The sequence below is a fragment of the Miniopterus schreibersii genome (genome assembly GCF_964146895.1).
Source record: "Miniopterus schreibersii genome assembly, chromosome: 14".
Taxonomy (NCBI): Eukaryota; Metazoa; Chordata; class Mammalia; order Chiroptera; family Miniopteridae; genus Miniopterus; species Miniopterus schreibersii.
The window spans coordinates 7,958,781-7,979,886 of NC_138114.1; the positions used below are offsets into that span (position 1 = coordinate 7,958,781).

At 53.4% G+C, this 21,106-nt stretch overlaps 1 protein-coding gene across 4 annotated transcripts; it reads left to right on the forward strand.

Annotated features, from left to right (window-relative positions):
• The first annotated feature begins 6,037 nt into the window (after window positions 1-6,037).
• CXCL12 (C-X-C motif chemokine ligand 12) lies at window positions 6,038-20,397 on the forward strand. 4 transcript variants are annotated; one of them, XM_081158626.1, is made up of 4 exons: window positions 6,038-6,200; window positions 10,329-10,446; window positions 12,034-12,120; window positions 14,703-15,140. In XM_081158626.1, exons 1-4 carry the CDS (start codon window positions 6,140-6,142, stop codon window positions 14,794-14,796), a joined length of 360 nt encoding a protein of 119 aa, XP_081014752.1. In that variant the 5' UTR covers window positions 6,038-6,139; the 3' UTR covers window positions 14,797-15,140. The 4 variants fall into 4 exon arrangements, with proteins under 4 accessions (XP_081014752.1, XP_081014753.1, XP_081014754.1 ...); XM_081158627.1 differs by lacking the exon at window positions 14,703-15,140 and adding an exon at window positions 15,166-17,190 and having other exon boundaries at window positions 6,039-6,200; XM_081158628.1 differs by lacking the exon at window positions 14,703-15,140 and adding an exon at window positions 17,345-20,397 and having other exon boundaries at window positions 6,042-6,200.
• Window positions 20,398-21,106: the final 709 nt, after the last annotated feature.

Consider the following 21,106-nt stretch of genomic DNA (forward strand, 5'->3'; position numbering starts at 1 on the left):
GAAGGAAGGAGAAAGAAAGAAAGAAAGAAAGAAAGAAAGAAAGAAAGAAAGAAAGAAAGAAAGAAAGAAAGAAAGAAAGAAGGAAAGAAAGAAAGAAAGAGGAAGGGAGGGAGGGAGGGAGGGAGGGAGGGAGGGAGGGAGGGAGGGAGGGAGGGAGGGAGGGAGAGGGAGGAAAGAAAGGCCCTAAGTTTCAAATTCTATGCTTGAAAAAATATCCCCAAACAAAATATATTTTAACAATTTGTTTAACCTCCCAGGCTGCTCTGGAGCATTGGGGTGGGGAATGGGTACCTTACAGATGCTGAGCAATGCTCTCCACCTGAGTTCATCCCCCACTTACATGCGCTAGGCCAGGCTGCCAGTGGGACCAGCCTTTGCCCCTGCCTAAAACAGAAGGAAGGGGTGTCAGGGGCTAAGCTTCACATCCATCTGCCCCAAACAGAGAGAGGAAGGCTGGGGCTGCCTGGGGATGCCTCTTCTTGCCTCAGGCCTGGCCAGGACTGTTTCTGGAAGGTCAGGGCTGGGGTTAAACTGCTGATAGCAGAGAGGAGAGTAAGACAAGATCATCCCCCACTGCTTTGCTGTCCAGGTTTCCAACATCATAAAAGGGTGTTGTAATAAAGCTTAAGAAACCCCTACTGAGAAAGTGGGAGGTTCCAAAATGCCCTCCCAGACTCTTCCCCCCTCTGCCCACATGTACTGATGGCCCAGACAGAAAGCTCACAAAGGGGGAAGCCATTGGGTTGGGAAGAGTGCAGACTCCCGAGAAGGGTTGCCAGACTCAGCAAATAAAAATCCTGGACACCTAGATAAACTTGAATTTCAGATGAACAACGAATGACTGCTTTTAGTGTAAGTATGCCTCATGCAATATTTGGAACACATTTATACTAAAGAAAAGGTCTTGTTTACCTAAAATTCAAATTTAACGGGGTGTACTGTGTTTCATGTGACAAACCCACTCCTCTGTCCTTCACCAGGGACAGCTCTGCTCTGGAGCCAGGCTGCCTCGACTTCAGTCCTGGCTCTGCCAGAGTGTAGCTGTGTGATCCTAGTTCCCAAATCTAAGATATGGGGTGAATTTAATCCACTTCTAGGTAGGTATGAAGATAAAGGAGGGGAAATGTGTATAACCCTGAGTAACTCCTGTGTAAATGTTACAAAACCTCCCAGGACTCACACTTCCTGTCACCTGGGGTTTATGGTACGAGCCGATGCCTGCTTCAATTTTGGAAACTTCCACCGAGGGTCAGATGCTGACAATAGTTTGCCCAGAGGCAGGAGTGACAGGAGAGCAGGGTGGGGTCAGGAACGGCAGAGGGGACCTGGACCTGACTCACTGTTTTTGTGATGGGGTGCAGGCAGAGTTGAGGCAGAATGTGAAAGCTGGTGTGGGGGGCCCTTGGGCCTGATCTGCCCTAGCACATTAGCCCTGGTAGCCCATGCTTCTGAAGCATGTCCCAGAAAACACGGCCCCTGCTTTGAATGCCAGCTGAGGGAAGAGTCTTTGGGCTCAGCCGCCTGAGACAGACCTGGCTTGCTGGGTGTGCTGTTCAGCTAGGGTGAGTTGTGCTCCCAAGCATGCAGGATCCCTGGCTCAGCCTCCCCGAGTCTTCCCCTCTGTGATGGCCTGGGCTCCTGGAGTCAATTTGGGATCGCATAGCCAGCCGACAGCTGCGGAGCCCTGGCCTCAGGTACAGCACTGCAAGAGGAGCCCTGCTATGGAGGTGACATGCGTCCCTGCACAAGCTTCCAAGGCCCTGCTGATGTTCCAGAATCCAAAGACGCTGACCCAAAGAGTTGTGCCTTTGCCCTGGCCAGCCCTGCCATGTTGGCCAAGTTCTTCCACCACTCAACTTGGGCCCCTTGTCTTCAAAGCTGAGATATTAGGGCTTGCTCTGTGAGTTTGGTCTTTGAAAGAAGCAAATGTGACAAATTTAGAGAAAGCAAGCTAAAGAACTATGTAAATATCCTCCCAAGGGCCTTCTCTAGGCCAAGGGGTTTCATACTTCGTATATCCCAGTACCAACTCTGAGAACTAGCATACCCATTCCACAGACGACAGCCTTAAGGCTCTGAGGACTTGTCCTTCTCATGGGGCCTCCTGGTTCCCAGGGTGAGACACCGACCTACTCATGAATTCCAATGCTAGATGTTAAAGGTGGGAGAGCAGAGGTGGCTGGGTGGGGCACAGTTCATGCAGCTATCTCCTGTCGTGCCCCTCCTGGCCACCCTCAAAACTGGGAGAAGAAAGACTCCTAGTTGGGATGGAAGAGACAGTAACCAGGGCCAGGAGGTAGGATCTCATGTGTCCCCGCACCTTCCTAGGCCCTGAACGCCCCTTACTGAGGATTCTCTGGCCTTGCCTGGATGACAAAAGTGAAGAAGATGCCATCCCTCATACGATTTTATTTTACTACTTTGGGCCAGATGGTTTGTTTAAAAAGGGGGAAAGCCCTGGCCAGGAGGCTCATGTGGTGGAGCATCACCCCATACACCCAAAGGTTGTGGGTTAGATTCCCAGACAGGGCACATACCTAGGTTCCTGGTTCGATCCCTGGTCTGGGTGCATAGGAGAGGCAACCAATCTCCCTTCCTCTCTCTCTCCCTCCCTCCATCTCTCCCTCCCTGCCTCCCTCCCTTCCTCTCTCTCTATAAATCAATAAAAACATATCTTCTAGTGAGGATTGAAAAAATTAATTAAATAAACAAATAGGGGGAGAAAGTGTCAACTAACACAAAAATGTTCTTTGTGCGTCACTTTCAAATTTCAGGTCTTTCTGTATCACTGATTTTTGATATATCTTCAACTGCTTATACTATTTCATGCTGTCAGTTTAAATCCAGTTAGTTTTTAAAACTTAATCATATATTTAAAAAAATGGAATCAATCCTGAGTGTCTGCTTTAATATGCCAGTTACACTCTTTTTCTTATTACTTTTAAAAATAAATACATAAATCTGTATTTTTAAATAATGTTTTCAGAGTACCACCTAAAGTCATCTTGTTGGAAAACACGATGGAAAACAATGATTTGGTGCAAACCTTCAGCCTTGAGCTAAGGTCCTTCCTCAAAAGCCCACCCATTAAACCCCGAGGGAGTGCACAGCCCGGGCAGGGGCGAGGGCCTGGGGCAGGTACCTGGGGTTTAGCGATCATAACACACAATTGGGATTTTATAATTATTTACTTTTTTATTTTTTTAATCCTCGCCGAGGATATTTTTTCCATTACTGTTCAGAGAGAGTGGAATGGGGAAAGAGAAAGAAAGAGAGAGAGAGAGAGAAACATCGATGTGAGAGAGACACACCGATTGGTTGCCTCCTGCCCACGCCCCAAGCAGGGCCGGGATGGAGCCTGCACCCAAGGTGTGTGCCTTTGGTTGGAAATGAACCCGGGACCCTGAAGTCCTCCTTCCGAGGCTCTAACCACTGAGCGGAACCAGCCAAGGCTAATCGGGCCTTTTTACTATCTGCCAGACTCCTGCCTCCCTCCCATGCTGAACTCCCCAGGAGTAAGGTGTCCTGAGGAGGAGCAGCTCTGAAAGCGGAGGAGGGACCATCTGGAGGATTCCACAGGGAAGGGGCAGTGCTGTGGGTCTTGGTGGGAACAGAGCCCCCTGGCAGAGAGGAAGAGAGAGGTGAAGTCTTTCAAGCAGAGATAGTGGGTGGCCTAAGCAAAGACAGGAGGAAGGTCTCTGCTGGGCTCTGGTGGGCTCTGCTGCCCTGCGTTTGGGAGGCGGCCCTGTGGCTGAGCCCAGGTTACAAAGGCACAATCTGCTGGCTCTTGACCCCCAGAGCGTGGGCCTGTGCAGGGTTTTAAATTTAAATAGCTTGCCAACTAAAAAATTGTGGAATTTTACCTAAAATACAGATCCTTGTCTTTCCTATTTAAGATCCCTCCCTTTCCCTCAGCTCCATGCTTCCGTAGCACTTAATGATCTTCAGCCTTCTATAAATTCTGCGGGTAAATTACCTGTTTAGTGCCCTCCCCCCCAAATGTAAACTCCAGGAGGACAGGGGTTTGGTGGGATTTTGTGCTTCCTTTACTAAACTATTTCAGTATTAAAAACGTGCCTGGCACATATCAGGTGCTCAATAAACATTTTAGTAAATGAATAGTGGAGGTGTAGGTCCTGGCGTTTCAGGGCACCGCCAGCCAAGAAGCCCTAGTTCCCCTCTGCCCCAGGCCAGGCAGGCCTCTCCCAGGGGCTCCCCCAGGCTGCTGGGGCAGCACCTGATTTTGTGGCAAGAAGGAAGCAAGTGAGAGGCTTTGCATTTGCTTTGGGTAGACTGGCAGGCGAGGCTCCCCGCAGCTCGCGCCAGGTTCCGGCCTCCATGGGGTGCCCCTAAATCCGGGCCGCAGAATTTTTCCGGCTGCTCAGGGATGCGGGCGAGCCTTAGCTTTGATCCTCCAGGACCTCGCGGCCCCCTTCCCGGGACTGGACGGGAGGGGGCAGCGTGCAGAGGGGGAGACTTCGCCACCAGAGGGCGCCCGAGCCCAGCCGCCCGCTCCGTCCCGCGCGCTGCGGAGAGGGCTCTGGAGCTCGCGGATGATCCGCTCCAGCGCCAGCCGGGAGAGACCGGGGCCGGTCCCGAGACGGTCTCCTCCACCCGATGGCTAGTTCTTCCAGGCGGACAGAGTCAGCGGGGTTCCCGGCTCTACGCCGGCGCCCCGAGTGAATGAATGAATGAACAGTGAGTGCGGGTTCACAGCGCATTTAATTGGGGCCGGGAAGTAGTTTTGGAGAAAAAGACAAAAGACACCCATCCCCAAGGCGGGAGTCCCGGAGCTCTTGCAGATTCCCCCTCGGAGGACACCCAGCTGGATTAGAAGAGCCCGGGCGCGGTGGGCCCACCCCGCTTCCCCGATGGTCCAGGCTACTGTACTCCTCTGGGACAGAGACCTGTCCCCACTGCTCGTCCTTCGATGGACACGGGGACCGAATCCACTCCACTGCCTGGAAAGGGCAGGGAGATACGACTGGAGCAGCCTGTGGTCACTGGGGAGGCCCAGAAGGGCGCCCTTCTCACCCCCGCGCCTCCCGGGACAGCCCCCGCACCCCTTCCCCTCCCCTGAAGCCATCTCGGGGTGTCCAGCTGGGGCGCGGCGGCCTCCCAGGGAGTCACCTCCATGCTGTTCTCTGGACTAGAAAGGCCAACGCCAGGGGCACTGTCAAGGGAGCGCAAAGAGGAAAGAAAAGGGGCTCTCCTCGTAGCACGCTGGGTCCTGCAGGAGGTCCCGGAGAGAGGGAGAACACCGACGTTTACACAGTTATTTCTGGTTCAGTTTGCTGAGCGCTGAGGCTTCTCAGTGCCCAGGGGCGTCTTTGCCGATTTTCCCAGTTTCACCCCGAGGAATTGTGATTAGCCCGTTTCTCCGTCGGGGGACGGAGGTACAAAGGGCTGAACTTCCTAAGAGCCACGGGCGACCTGCTTTTGCTTCCTTTTGGTGGCGCAGCGCCCTGTGCTAGAGCCCCAGTTTTACAGGCGGGAAACTGAGGCTTGGCCAGCGAGCAACAGCGCCGGCCTGCTGGGTGCCCGAGTTTCTCTGACTGCAAAGGCAGGTCTCCCACCATCTCAGGCTGAGCTCTGGGGCCACCGCGCCGAGGGCCTGGCCAGAGGTCACCTCCAGGTCCTGCGTCAGAAAAACAAGACTCTCGTGGCCACTGCATCTGATGCGCCCGTCGCAGCTGGCCCTGCCCCTAGGCTCGACTTTTTCTGTCTTTGGTTCTCATTCCGATCTTGCCTTTTGGACTCGATGCCTCCATCTGAACACTGGGGACAATAACCAGCCCTTCAGGCCAGCCTCACTGCGCGCCAGGCCTTCCGAGGGGGCCCAGCGCACCCGCACGGGCCAAAGGCCAGAGCGCACGGCGCCCGCGGACACCCTGGCGCGGAGGAGAGGGGGCGGGAGGGGGCGGTTGGAGAGGCTCCGTGGGACCCTAGCTGGTCAGAGCCCCGGCGGTCGCGGGGTTTGGCTCGGGGCCCGCCCCTCGCCGCGCGTCCCGCCCCCGGGTCCCGCCCGCCCGCTCGCGCTCTAAAGCGTCGGGAGCGCTTCCCCGGCTGCCACACTTTCACTCTCCGCCCCTGCAGCTCGGCGCCTGGCCTCGGTCCTCCCGCTCCTCCCGTCGGTGCCATGAACGCCAAGATCTTCGCCCTGCTGGCCCTCGGGCTGATTGCGCTCTGCCTCAGCGACGGTGAGTGCGCGGGGCGCGGCGGCCGCGCAGCCGCCAGGCTCCGGGCTCGGTTCAGAGCTCCGGGCTCCGCGCGGGGCCGGGCTCCCGCGCCTTCGCCCGCGCCACCCGCAGCCAGCCCAGCTCGCACCAATTCCCGCCGCTCCGCGTGGAAAGACGCAGCCCGTGTGCGTTCAGCGGCGGGCGATCCCTCGGGGCGCGTCCAGGGTCCCGCGCGCAGCGGAGGCGCGGACGGAGGCTTCGCGCTTCGCAGCCGGGCTCGGCCCGGGGCCGCGGGCAGCCGCCAGACCTCGAGCGGCTGCAGAGCGAGGCTCGCGGGAGCGCTGGGTGGGCGCGCCCGGGCGCGTTTCTGAGAGGGCGCTGGAGGGGGTGGCGGCCGCGGGTCCCCGGCCCTTGCCCTTCCACCCCGCAGCTGGTACCTTCCCGCGGCTGGCTGGGTTTCCAGAGGCGGGTGGGCCCCGGGGCTGGAGGTGAGGCCGGTGGGTGGATGGTGTACGAAAGAACTCTTTGCAAGACTGACTCAGATCGCTTGTAGTAGCTGTGCGACCTGGCGCAGCAGCGTTGCGGCCCCTCCACGCGTGGCCGGCTCTCGCTCTGCAGCCTCCCAAGCCGGACTCGGAGGGTGGGTGGTACCGAGCAGCTGTAGGGTTTGCGCCACCCACCTGGTCGCGCTTCCACACAGCTCCGAGGTCCGAAGCGACCCGACCAACCTGGGCACTCGTCCAGCCATGGCCTCCCTGTCTCTTCACGGGGTCCCTCTAGAGCGGCCCTGGGGTCATCAGAGTCGGGCATGCCCTACTCCCCGAAACACACCTGCAGAAATGCGTCTTTGTGCAGCCGTGGGAGCTGGCCACCTCCGAACGAGCACTGCAGCAAAGTTCAATCGCCAAGGCCTTAGGCATTGTGCAAGGTGGTGTCCAGTTTCACTGGGAGAGGGAGAGCTTTTTTTTCTTTTGAAGCTTGAGAGAATCTCCCTGTCCTGTCACAGGACACCACTGCTGCTGCAAACCAAAATAAACTGTTACCAAAAAAAAAAAAAAAACCAACAACCCCCCCCAAAAAACCATGTTAAGTTTACAACAAACTCTGCAAAGGGTTGCAGGACACTCAGTGCTCTTGGTGCAGCTGAGATCTCTGTGGAGCCCAGGTCCTGGAGCTCTAGGCTGGGTTGAGGGAAGACCCCCTGCTGCATCCTGGCAGGGGTAATGGGGAAGCCAGTGTGGGTAAGGTGAGCATGCATGCAACTGGACCAGGCAGGGGAGCGGGGGCTAACAGGGGTTCTTGGCTGACCTCTGGAAAATGTTCTCTGAAAGTGTAGCAAGTTGCTGGTCAGAGCTGCAGAGGGACTAGATCAAAGACAATTTAAAATTTTCTCCTGGCTGAAACAGTATCCCAGGCTATGGTCTTCACATTGACTCCCCAGGTCATGGAAGCACTCTGGTTCGGGAATTTACAATTGAATGGCCTGGTGAGAGTGGAGTTTCCACCACACACCTCTCTCTGGAGAAATGATGCTGTCCCTAGCTGCAGAAAGGACTGGAATGCAAGCACCCAGATCATTGAGTCCTAGGCATAGCTGACCTGGGCAGAGCACGACCACAGACTCCTCCCGACCCTGGGAAGGGCTGGTCACTTGCCCCTCCTGGTACCCAAGTGGCCAGGTTAGGGTCCTGGGCCCCAGACTGGTCTGGTTCTCCTTGCATGCCTAGGCCAGAATGCAGGTTTTTTAACTCCTGAGGCTTGTGTACCCATGCTGAGTTCCAAAGCTGCACTTCAGAGATACGCTTGTTTAAGCTCAGGCTTGGGACCTTGCCCTTCCTCCACTGGGTGACCTTAGCCAAGACGCTGGTCTTCTGGGTGCCCCAGCTTCCAGGGGTTAAACCTAGGGTGACCCCATTCCCAGGCCTGGTAGGAGCATCTGACCAGGGCCTGTCTCTTCATTAGAGTGGAAGGTTCTCTGGCAACTACTCTGAAATAACGCCAAGGTCCCAACCCTTGTAACACCTGGGCTAATAAGGTGTGTTTCTTGTCCCATGGAGTTATATCCAAAGCAGCTGGAAAAGTTAGTAGTACTGACAAAAAGCTGTAGGAAAGGACACCAAGTGGACACATCTCTGAGTTCTCTCAGTAAGTGCACTTGGGCTGTGTCACTTTAGAAAACTATTGGCCAGGTCGCTCAGTTGGTTAGAACCTCGTCAGATGTGCCAAGGTTGCAGGTTCCATCCCTGATCAGGGCACGTACATCACTCAGTGAATGCATGGGTAAGTGGAACAACAAATCCATGTTCCTCTCTCCCCCTCTCCCTTCCCCTCTCTCTCTCAAATCAATAATAATAATAATAACAATAAAACTATTGAAATTCCCCACTTGATAGATAGGCAGTTGGGTCCTGGGAGCAGGAGTACGACTTGCCTTTAAAGGAACGGCCAATCCCAGAGGATGGGGGGGAGAGGTAAAAAAGAGAAAGCCTGTGTTTTGAGTCCAGACTAGGCCTGATCTGCACTGTGTGGAGCCAGGACACCTTCCTGGACACTAGAGAGCAGCAGCCCCCGCCCACCACGTACCTTCCAGCTCCCTGTTGCTCTGGGGTTGGGGCCTGTCCTGGCTCACCACAGCGCCAGTCCCTGCTCAACTCAGGAGGACCCGTGAGAACTCTAGGGAAACCTGCAGGTAGGACATTCAGAGGGGAACCTTGGCTCCTCCTTGACCCAGGCTGCCTAGCCCCCAGCCCCGGGGTTGCTTTCCCAGGTTATCTGCTTACCAGGTAGTACAGAAAGGGAGATGCCTGTGCAGTTGCTGAGAGCCAGGCCCCAGCAGAGACTTTCTGGAGTTGCTTGGGGTCCATGTGAGGCTGCTCAGTGCTCTTCTGAACTGAGTCCACTGAGCGTCCTGAACCTGACTTTCTTCCTCCTGGCGTTCAGGGCTCTGAGTTTGGTTCAGGGGTGGGAGGTCTGTTCATCCCCGGACTTGGTGGCTAAATAGGCTGCTATACCCAGGCCATGCCATTTCTCAACTGAATGCAGCCTTTAGAAAATAAAAATTTAAGAAGTCTCTAATTTGCAAGGTTTCATGCAGCTTCCCCAGTCTCTTGCCCAAAAATGCAGGACTTCAGAACCACCGGAGCTCTGTAAACAAGAGCCCTTTAAAAAAAAATCTCCAGACTAAATATTCTCAGACATACACTTAATCCCTGATGAAAGGATCCACAAATTCAAATAATTTGGGTTATTAAGTAAGGCTTGGATAAAATCTGCTGGGAAAACCCTCACAAATCCCAGCCTCCCAGGGCTTGCAATTCTAAACTTAAAGGGTAAGGGTGGGTTCTGCAGGAGCCCTTTGCTAATTTACACTAATGAGTGTCAATTATGGCATTTTGCAAATTGGTGATTTTGCAAACAAAGATATAATACAGCCCAGGAGGCTGTAGGGTCCTTGCACAGGCTATGAAAGCCTATTTGACTCCAGCCCTGATAATCTCCATGCCTTCTGGGAAGTGCTGGAGAGAAAGCTGGCCCTTGTCCTGCCCTCTGGGGACTCCCAGGTAGGAAGCCAGCCAGGATTCTTTTGTGGTTGCCTGGGCTTAAGGTAAATGAGCCAAGAAGACTGCAAGTGGGGGAGGGCAGGATCCCCAGGAGATCACTGGTGGCTCCAAGGATGAGGCCAGTGGCAGAGGAGGGAGGAGAGGGACCCTGGAGCCTCCTTATTTCCCCTCCCCCTTTCTGAGTAGGGAAGGCTTTCTCATTTGGCTTTGGAGGAGTCACTTTTGCAAAGAATAACTGGGAACCTCAGTACCTTTGACTGAAATAGTTCTCTCCTGTGATTAACACCCTTTATCTTAAGAAATCTGAGCAGGGGCTGCTTATTGTAATTTTCCCACTCTCCCTCCTAAGTCCATCTCCCCACAGGTTCTCTTGGCCTCTGGCCCTGTGGAAGTTGAGCCTGAGCCCACCAGATCTCACTGTGCTGCCCAAGGGGGGAGGTCTTTGCCAGGACACACCAGTGGCTCATCCCATCGCTCTCCACCCTACCCTCGTTCCACCATTGTTTCCTCAGCTGCACACCCAGATATGTGTGTGTCTCAGGCCTGGCAGGACTGTAACAAGCCACCTTATACTTGTCACCTCCTGCAGGGAAACCGGTCAGCCTGAGCTACAGATGTCCTTGCCGATTCTTCGAGAGCCACGTTGCAAGAGCCAACGTCAAGCATCTCAAAATCCTCAACACTCCAAACTGTGCCCTTCAGATCGTGTAAGTCTGAGCATTATCGGGAATGTTGCATTTAATGGGCACAGTAGCACGTAACGGGCATGCTCCGTGGAGCTAGAGAAAGGACACCAGCCAAGTGTCCAGCCTTGAACTTGGCACAGAGGCAGCTATATTACCACAAGGACTTTGAGTGTACCACCAGGCAGAAGTTCCCAGAGCCACGCTTCCCTTCAGGGCCTTGCTGCGCTTACAGTGGTCCTTCCCTCTTCTTTCCAAGCCTGCCCCTCGGCACAGGAAGTGGCCACGCAATGGGATGCTTCCCCAGACTAGAGAAACGCTGACGTCACCAAAGTTTGTGCCCGAGTTCAGTACCCTAGCCAGTCCTTTCCTGGTACTGTTCTGTCCTGCCTGTTTCGGGGCTTTGGTATTATAAGTTAGTCCTTCCTCGGGGAGCACAAACTCACAAGACCCAAATCCAGTTGAGGTTATCTTTAACTATTATCAGCTCGTAACTGCGTTTTCTCAAGTACAACACATGAGTTTTAGGTTTTGCTGGTGCTAACATTTTATTTCATTCATGTGGGAAATGAGACAAACCAAAATCACACATACATGAGACTAAGATCTGTGGCCTACCGTGCAGAGGGCCGGACGAGGTGTGGGAGAAAGCCACCGTGGCTGTCCACTGCTGGCCATTCTGCGCGCCCGTGCCAGTGAGCATGCTAGCATGTCTAGACTCCAGGGAGGTGACTCGAGGGGTCCCCTGGGGAGAGCTCACCTCCTGCAGAGTCCCAGTGCTAGAAACAGATGGGACACAGCAGTTACAATAAAAACTGCAACTTCCTAAAGACTTTTCTGCACAACACCAACTGTTTTTAGGTTTGGTTTTCCTTGGTGTGTGGTTTTTTTTTGGTGGGTTTTTTTTGTTTGTTTTTTCCTAGCCTTTGATGCCTTGATGTGCTTACAGATGTTTTAGGGCCTAGAAGATGAATGTTTTTATTTACTTTGCTTATAATAAAATGCTATCTGTCTGTTGGGAGGTGCTTTATCAGGGTTTGAATTTATTTAGTATGGGCCAGCTTTATAGTATGGATTATGCTGGTTCACCTGCCCAGGAATGCACCTGGAAGGTGAGAAGCCAGATGCAATTCTCAGGCCGGGGCAAACACAAAATTGGTACACAGTGGTCCCCAGATCTGAACCCCCATCCACTCTGCCTCTAGGCTTACTTTTATTTCTCTCTTCCATGTACTATCAAGATGATTCACCAAAATAAAAATCTGCTTGTTTCTCTCCAATTATAATCCTCACAAGGTCCCACAATCTTGCAGATAAAGTCCTACGCTTTGCCCCTGCATCTGGCACAGGCTTCGTGAGCATCCCGTCTCCTGCGGTTCCCTCCCAGGCTGTTCTCTTACCCTCCGGAGTATTTACACTTGGTGGTTCCTCCTCCCCCTTTGCCCAGCTCCTACTTCTCCAAGCTGCAGTGCCGATGATTCCTATGGGGGTGCTGGGCCAAGCAGGCGCCTGGCTGCAGGAGGGTCCTGCGTGGGTGGCGGGGGAGCCGATGTGCAGGTCTCAGCAGAGCTTCCTCCCGCGCTGCACACGCCGCCTCTCCTGTCGTTGCAGGGCCAAGCTGAAGAGCAACAACCGCCAAGTGTGCATTGACCCGAAACTGAAGTGGATTCAGGAATACCTGGATAAAGCTTTAAACAAGTAAGCACAACAGCCAGAAAGGACTTTCCACTAGAGCCACTGGAGGGAAGCTAAGACTGTGTGGAAGTCCTGAGAGGGCAGAGGCGTGGGGGAGGACCGGCGCGGGGGGGCCAGGCTGCTCCTGGCAGCGCGTCGCCCGGGAGCGGGCGGGAGGCCGGCCGGCATGTAGACGTCCGCATTTATAGCCTATGGTACGATATCACAGCTTATATTCATTCACCCGGACCCTTGCACATTGGCTGCTTTACAACTGGGGTTTCTCTAAGAAATTGTATTATCCCAGCAGCATCTCCCACCAGCCACTTCCCCGTGATCTTCACAGTCATCATCATTCCCATTACCCTTTTTAAAATCGATGGTTACTTTAATATCTGTATTTGGTTTGCTTTGGATTTTTTTCCCTCTTCTCCCCTGGGGAGTCTGAGCGCAGTCAGGCGATGGCCATGCATGGAGCTAAAAAAAGTGTCCCTCCTCCAGAAGCTGAGGCCTGGAGGCCGATGTGGGTGGGTCTCTTGGGGCGCACCCCTCCTGCAGGGCAGCCGTCAGATACTGACCACACTGGGCAGCTGCCAGCACCCCCTCTTTCAAGCTCCGCGAATGGACCTGCGGGCTCCAGGCGGAAGCCATCGCTGGGACTGTGCTGAGACCCTCCCCAGCCACCCGCCTGTCTGCCTGCAAGAGCATGCTTTCCCCTCGCTTCCGCTCCCCGCTCTGTGCTCAGGGAGGAAGGTGGGCCTTGGGGCTGCAGCCCGCAGCCCCCTCCTCCCTTGCCGTCCTCCTGCTCAGGCCCTCTGTGAGAATCGGCTCCGCCTCCCCCAGAGTGGGGCTGGCCTCCTCCTGGGGCATGGAGACCATGTCTCCACCTTCCCACGGAAGACCTGTCTCTGCAAAGTCAAAAGTAATTTCAGTCTGAGAGCTTCTCAGAGGAATTCGGTTTCTGTGATTGCCTCTGAGGCCTGTGTGTGCCCCGGGGGCTCTACAAATGCTAAGTTTTCTGAAATCTGAGGTGAACAATTAAATGAATAAACAAGCCTCTTGCCACTAACTCCTGCTCCAGAAGCCACAACAGCCACAATCAGATATGCTGGCAAAGTGAAATTTCCACCCATAAATGTGATCCACAGACGGGCCTGGTGGTATTTGTAACTTTTTGCAAGGCATTTTTTTATATATTTTTGTGCACAATTTTTTAAACATTTCTCTATAAAACAAATGTATTTCAGAATATATTTATAGTCGAACAATTCATACGTTTGAAGTGGAGCCATATGAATGTCAGTAGGTACATTTCTCTATTACCTGAAACTACTGGCAGTTTGTAAAGAAATACACAGAAATGTGATTGCAGCTTTTGAATGTTGGCCACAGTGTATTTTTTCACTTGTACTAAAATTGTATCAAATGTGACATTATATGCACTAGCAATAAAATGCTAATTGTTTCATGGTACAAACGTCCTACTGTATGTGGGAATTTATTTACCTGAAGTAAAACCCATTAGTTGTTGGATGTGGAGCTCTTGCACATTTCCTGAGTTTGTGAAGATACGCTGGCCCGCTGGTCAGGTGCCTTAGGTCCCTCCTGCCGAGTTCACGTGAGTTGTTAACAGCACGTGGGCCTTGCTCAGGAGCAAGTGAGATCTGCAACTCAAGTTTTTGCGGTTTTTTTTGTTTTGTTTTTTAACCCAATGGAGGCAGCAGTGCTAGTTTTCTGAAGAATAATATTTGACTCACTAATTCCTGTTCCCCTTCCTTCGCCTCAGTTCTCCTAACATCCCCATGTAATCCCTAGAGACTCAACCCTTATCATACACGCTCTCACATTTTCCCACGTAAAACCCCATAATTCCAGCCCATGGTTAATACCGAGCTTTCTCAGAAACAGGTGGCCTTATCCCATAAATCATTAAATACCATTCAGCTTGAATCATTCTAATGTGACAGTCCCAAGCCAGTTACTCTAATAAAATTCCGCTAACCAGCTCTCTCCCGCACTCTTCAGAACAATCTCAGCCATTCCCAGGGGGTTCCCAGGGGGTCCCCACAGCGTCCACTAAGGAGCAGGTGGGAAGAGGCTGCCTTCTCCTAACCTGGATGGCCTTCTAACCTCTGGCCTCTATTTCAACGCAGAGATTTTTTTACTAAAACAGAGAGTTGGACTCTGCATTGAGAAGAAAGGAGGCCTGGGAAAGCAGGTGGGGCGGGACAGAGATCCAGCCCAGCCTGGCCCTGGCTGCCTTCACACCCTTTTAGATGTGAAATCCTTTCCCCACTGGAAGCCTCAGGCAACAGCGGGAGCCAGGGTCAAGCTGGCAAATTGGCGATGGCTGTACACAGTCCACAAGTGTTGTGGAAGCCTGGCTAACGTATTTTGTTGTTGTTAGCCTTTTTTTTAAATTCAAGGCAAACGTCTAGTTTATTTTAATGAGTTACTGATGTACAGTGCTTTGCCCAGGGGCCTCCAGGCCTGAGACTGAAGACAGAGTGAAACCAATACATGGGCCAGTGTTAAATATTGTGCAGACTGAGACAGACTCTTGTTTATTTTCAACATTATTAATGGTTCTACTAATTTTATCGAAGGGGGCGCAGAGAAGAAAAAATGGGGAAAAAAGAAAAGATAGGAAAAAAGAAGCGACAGAAGAAGAGAAAGGCTGCTCAGAGAAGCAAAAACTAGTTGTCTGCCGTCGCGATGGACCGCAGTGCACTGTTCTGTCTCTCCCAGCGCTTTGTAAATTGGCTCTAAACCTCCCCCTGCCTCCTGGGGGCCTCGCAGACTCCGAGGGGGAGCAGCGCTTTGCCGCCGCTGTGGCCACACTGGCCCCTGCATTTATGTGCTTATTGAGGTCATTCCTGGTCTGCTAAATTATGAAGAAAGTAGTTGTGCAGAGACTGGGGTTGGGGTCTGGGGCATGGAGACCGTGCTCAGGACTCTGTAGAGCAGCTCTGACTCTAGACTGACCCAGGCTTCTATCTAGAGGGACCTGGGACCCGGTCATCGGCCCGGATTCCTGAGTCTCCCGCCTGCCCTCACTCCCTCTCTTAGAAGGGCCCTGAGCACGCCGGAGCTCACACCGCTCCGTGCGCCCACGGTCTGCCTTCCTGTCTGAGACCAGCAGTGACTGCCTGGCCACCACGCAGAGCCTCGGCCAGCAGAGGGCATGTGCCTTGTGCCTTCTCATTTGCTACCAGGGCTGCTGCCCATCCAGCCCTTCTTGGGGCAGAACTGGCCGCGGCCATTCCACTTGCAGGTAATAACTGGCTCCTTTTCCCAAGTGTCCTTTGCCTGGCCCACCTCTACCTCTGCTGCCTGGGGTGGGACCCCTGCAGCCGCCTCCCCAAGCCTGGGCTGTGGGAGCGGCTTCCCCTCCAAGCTCTGTGGGTCCTGGAGACCGTGTGGCGGAGCGGGTGTGAGCTCTGCTCCCCAGCGGGCAGGTGCGCGGTGCTTCTCAGGGAGCCTCTGCTCTGCGTCGTTCGCTCTGTAGATTCGTTACGTGGGTCCCACGATGTGGAGGCGCTTTGCGAAGGGCCTGCAGCTCTGGGACTCCCCGTCCACCCCTCCCTCTCCTTCTGGAAGAGTCTCCATGACCCTGCAGTTAGGTGGCAGGACACAGCTGCTTCAGTTCTCACTCATGGAAAAATCTGCTTAAAGTGACAAAATCCTAGACCTCCTCTCACTGCCTTCCCTGCAGCATTATGTCTGCGGTCTCTTGCCAAGTCTCTCTAATTTGGACCGGAAGGAGGGGTCACTGGGGAGAGCGAGGCCCCAGCGTCAGGAGTGCTTTGAAAAGGATGCCTTCACATCTCCCCTTCTGGCGACCCCAGAACACATAAACACACCCCGCACCCCGGGCCCCTGGTCATAATCTTAGTGCGTGCATCCAGGAAGATGGAGGCGATGGAGGCCACAGCTGATGGATTTCGGGAGAAGAGAGCTCAAGGTCCCTGCATGTCAGACTCGCCTGTCACACATGCCCTGTCCCCTCGTGCTCTAATGTGCCCCTTGTGGTTACAGCATAGAGCATACAGCCCTCCTTTCGCCACCGGAGAAGTGTCCTGCTAGAGCCCCGCAGCCAAAGACCTTTGTTTCCACTGCAATCCCTTTAGCTGGGGAAGGCCCCAGCCTGAGCGCCTGTTGCCAGCACTGGGGCTGGCAGGCCCGCTCCTGGGGGCTCACCTCTTCCATCACCCACTCTGCCCTCCTGCCTCTGAGGCATCGGCTATCAGCTGGCCAGCCCAGGGCTGCGTCCTCCCAGCCAAAGCCCGGCAGGCCTGGTCCGGGGGAGCCTGGCTGGACTCTTCCTAACTTACAAATGCACCAGGGAGAAGGGCAGGCCTGTGCCCCACGCTGTCCTTCACTCTTTACACGGTAGGAGCAGCCTTCTCTGCCTAGACAGGGTGGCAGGTCCCCCCTGGCACCAGGGATAGCTGGCTGCCCTCCAGCAGCAGGTCAAGCTGTTGCCCACCTGAGGTGACAAACTGCTTTCTGCAGTGCTCAGGAGGACAGTGCCCCCCACCTGTCCTGGAGGAGAGGGGCCTGCAGGGACTAAGAGCTGGCCTGGTGTTAGGATGCACAGGCCAGCATTGTCCCATCCTTTCACGGCCCTGCTGGCCCTGGGCTTCACTGTGTCTGACAGGCAGGTATAGCCCTAGCCTGGCTGAAGGGTCCTGGGTCGCTGGGGAAGAGCTGAAGAGCCGGACCTTAATGCCGTGCTGGGTTGGCACTGGGCAGAGTTCATGTGTCTGTACCAGGTGAGTGGTGTGTGAGGCCACCCCTACACCAGCCCCAAGGCCGGCCCTGGTCTGTCCACTGAGAGGTCCTGGGGCAACTGGGCGGGGGCAAAGGTGGAAGCTTTGGGTGGTGCCAAGGCTCTGGGCCAGCCGGCAGCCTGCTCCAGGCTCCGTGTGGCAAAGACAGCGCACCCTGTCCTGCCATGTGACCACTGTGCCAGGTTGGCTCCATGCCCTCACTCATCCGCTATGACCCATGCTTGCTGCACCGTCTGTCTCTCCACTTCCCACCTTCCTTCCATCCCTCTGCTTCGCCCATGCTGTCTCTCTCTCCTCCCCTCCCCAGGGCCTCAGAAGGGAGACACCGCGCCATGGAGACTTGGAGTCCAGAGGCCAGGAGTGGGGGCCTTGCTGGAGTGGGCTTGGCATCTCAGTGTGAGCCTGGCCACCGCGGGAACCTGCCTAATGGTGTCTCCCTCTCTTCCTTTTAACAGGAGGCTCAAGATGTGAGAGGCGCAGGCTGGGTCAGCCGCCTGAGGAAGCCTTACTGTGGGAGGCCGGGCTGAAGCCAGTGTTAGGAGGGGCCCCAGAGGTCTCCTTGCGCAGCCCGGGCAGGGCCGGATGTGCTTCCCAGGGCTTTGTTTTGCACAATTTGCCTTATTTTCACCATTTGATTATGTAGCAAAATATATTCTTCCTTTTTTTCATTTAGCCTGATTATCCAATGTCACTGGTGACAAATAGGAACTTAGACTAAAACCATTATTTTACTTGCTTTGTTATGATATGCTCACCATGGAGCCCCTGGTCTGACTGGGGTTCCTGAGTGTTATATTTTCCTGAGCTGCACAGGCTGGCACCCCAGGCTCAGGCAGCCTCGCCCACACAGCCCTGTCCTGAGGTGGAGAGTCACCAGAAGGGGTCAGGAGCCGACAGCACAGGCAGACCCCCTGCAGTTGGCCCTAGGCGGGGTGGGGGGGGGCCAGGTCCCGGAGGGCCGGCAGCGGGCTTCCCTGAGCCCAGGCAGCAGGAGGGAGACCAGGGCAGGGCCTCATCCCGCGCTCTCCTCTGCATCTCATCATGTTCTCCTCACATCCTCTCTCTCATCCATCACCATGCGCATCTGAGACTGTCTCCATGACCCCGGGAAAGGACTCTCTCAAGACTAAAGCTTTCATTTTAACTGGGCACCAAGAAGCAAACCAAAATGTGCTCTGCTTCAGGCCCTGGAAACACTGTGCACAGCGTGTCTGGTTTGGAATACTGTCTCTGGTCTGATCCTGTTTCTTGTTCCAAGTCAATGTCCTTGGTGCCGCCTTGTCAGTCCCTCGTGTGCAGAGGCTGAGCGAGCAGCTGTCCTTGGGCCTTCGGCCTGGCCCCTGATCAGGGCTGTGGCAATTTTGGGTGGTTGACCATGTTTTCTCCACTGATCACAAAGCCCAGGTGGATCAGCAGAGCCCAAGGGAATTCAGTTTGCAGTATGGACCTCTGGGGACACTGACCCTCAGCCTTTCCATAGATGTTGATATCAGAACTATAGACAGTTTTGTCTTTACTGTGTCAAGCCCAGCAAAACCAAGAAAAGAATTCTTAACTTTTTTTGGTTTTGAAAACCCAATCTGTAAAATAGTTAACCCTGGGTATTTCTTTTTCCTTATTAAAACCTAACCTCATCTTCTCACTGTTTGGCAATCCCATCCCCTCTCACCTGCACGGTGACCTGGGCCTCTTCTGCTGCTGTTCCCTGCGTGCCCAGGATGTCCGGCCCGGCCTTCCTCCAAGACAGGGACGGGACACATGGGAGAGCTGGTTAAGAGCCCTGATGTCTGGGATGTTTCCCTTTACTGAGAGCAGTTTGTAGAGTTAGTTACAGTAGACAATTTAAAATTTCACTTTTTAGAAAGGCAGGCACTGAGGGGCTTTTGCTTGTTTTGTTTTGTATTCAGTCTCACTAATACTTTTCCCCTTTGATTAAAGATCCAAGAAAGGTTTTAAAATTAGGAAAGTGGAAAAAGGGAAGGGCAGAACAAGGGAAGGTATCAATTGACAGGCCACTGCAAGCAACACGCAGAAAGTACGTTACAGTGAAATGACCTCGAATTCTAGGTGTTTGCAGATTTAATAATCTTTGGGTTACCAGGAGCATGAGTTAGGCATTTCCGTAAGTAGTTCTTAAAAGTGAGTCTTCATGGTAGAAGGCCATTCTGTCAGCCAACCAAGTAGTCACATCCTCTAACCAGATGTGTTATATTGAAAACATAGGAGGGGGGACCTTTATTAGTTATAAGGGATACAGAACTAGTTTCAATACCTTCTTTGAAAATTAACCTGTCGCTGCAGGGCCCCTGAATTATACATGAAATTATTTAACTTTCAGTGGGCGAGTCATTTTCCAGGTAATCCAAGATATTTGAAAATCTCATGGAGAATTTGGAAACATCTTCCCCTGCGATCCATGAACCAGAGCCACTGAATCTCTGACTCCAAGGAAATAAACATGCCCCTAAATCTTGACTACAGTTAAATATAAAATTATTTTTGTTTCTCTCCATAGGAGAAAAAAATAGGTAAGGGTAGAAACTGCAGGAAAAATTATTTGTGTAACAATTTCTCTACCTGCAATGTGCTCCTAAAAGGAAGCTTCCCAGCTAAAGCAGATATGCACTTAAATAGTTCATTTGCAAAGGAAAAGGCTCTTCCTGTTTCTTTCAAAATACAAGTCAAATGAGTCAGGTGATAAGGGTCACCCAGCTGTTCCTCCTGGTCCAGGGCTGCCTATCCTCTACCTGACCTTCCCTTGGGCTCAGTGAACCCCAGGGCAGTCCTTCGCTGCCAGCCTTTGCATCACGCTGGGGTGGGCTGGGGGGACTGGGGCTCACAGGTGTGCTGTGTGTTGTTTGTATTGTTCTTTGTCCTGCTCTGGCCAGATGCCAAGACCCCAGCGAGGAAGCTCAGGAGGACCCCCCTGCTTGTCTGAGCAGAGGGCCTGCATAGCAAAAGGCCGCAGCAGCCCCTGTGCGAGTCCAGAGGGAGATGGGATTGCACCTTTCTTTCCTGAATCCTGCCTGGTGTGACAGCCATGGGCTCCCTCACTGGGACTTCATTACCCTTCTCAGGGATGTGCCCTTCTGCAGCTGGATGAGAATTGCAAGGTCCTAGTCCCCTTACACATCTCCCCTGACCCATTCTGAGGGAACCCCATCCTTGGGGATCACCCCAGGAGCATCCATGTCCTTTCAGCACACCACTGACGTACCCAAGTTGAACACCCCACAGGAAACTTGTTATCCCCAACCTCGCTGGACTCTCGGCCTCTGAGCAGTGACAGTTCAGTGTTCAATGTGATAAATACTGTATTTCCTGTTGTGCAAATTGCATCTCCCAGATAATGTGAAACGGTCCAGGAGAAGGCAGCTTCCTGTATGCAGTGTGCTTTTTTAATAAGTAACAATTCCTTTTGAGAAACAATTTCTACTTTCATATCAATGAAAAGATGTACTGTATATGCACTTACAATTGTTCTAATAAAGACATGTATTCAAATGTAGCAACCAACTGGGTTGAAATTAGTATTAGCATTTGGAATTTCCCAGACTTGGCTTTTGACCCTCAGACCTGAGGGGTATATAATTCTAGCTGCAGTGGTTAGTGCAAAACAGGCCATTGTGATGTTAAACACAAGCAAGAATTCTGGGAGCATACCTGCCTCTGCTAGGCCACTGATCCTGAGCAGGGAACGGTGCACCATTTTCCCCAGATGTCCTTGGTTTTGCTGGACTCCCTTCTTAAAGACAAGACAGAGCTCGCTCCAGAAGGGATGGTTTTGTGCAAGGGCCCAAGTGTCTGCCGACAGCTGTTAGGAAGGAGACCTCCCCTCTGTACTTGTCGGGCTTAGTGGAAGACAAACGGAGGCCATCCCTGAAGGCACCAGCACTCTCAGGATCCAGCACTCTGTGCCTTTCTGTCTTGCACTGGGGCCCTTCTTAGAGCCAGGCACCGGTTCTCTCAACTGCTAACCCCAGCACTATCCTGGACACTGAACAGGGCTGAGCCAGACAGAGAGAGCTCCATCCCCACAGGTCAGCCCTTTCACACTTTCTACCACATTCTCCCTGGTTCACAGTCAACCCTGTACAAACACCACACATTTCTGAATCCAGGTTGTTCTGGCCACCGGACTCTTGCCCACAAGCTCAAACGTGACCACCTCACCACTGTGCCCAGAAACTCCCTGGTATGTACAAGGTGACCACAAT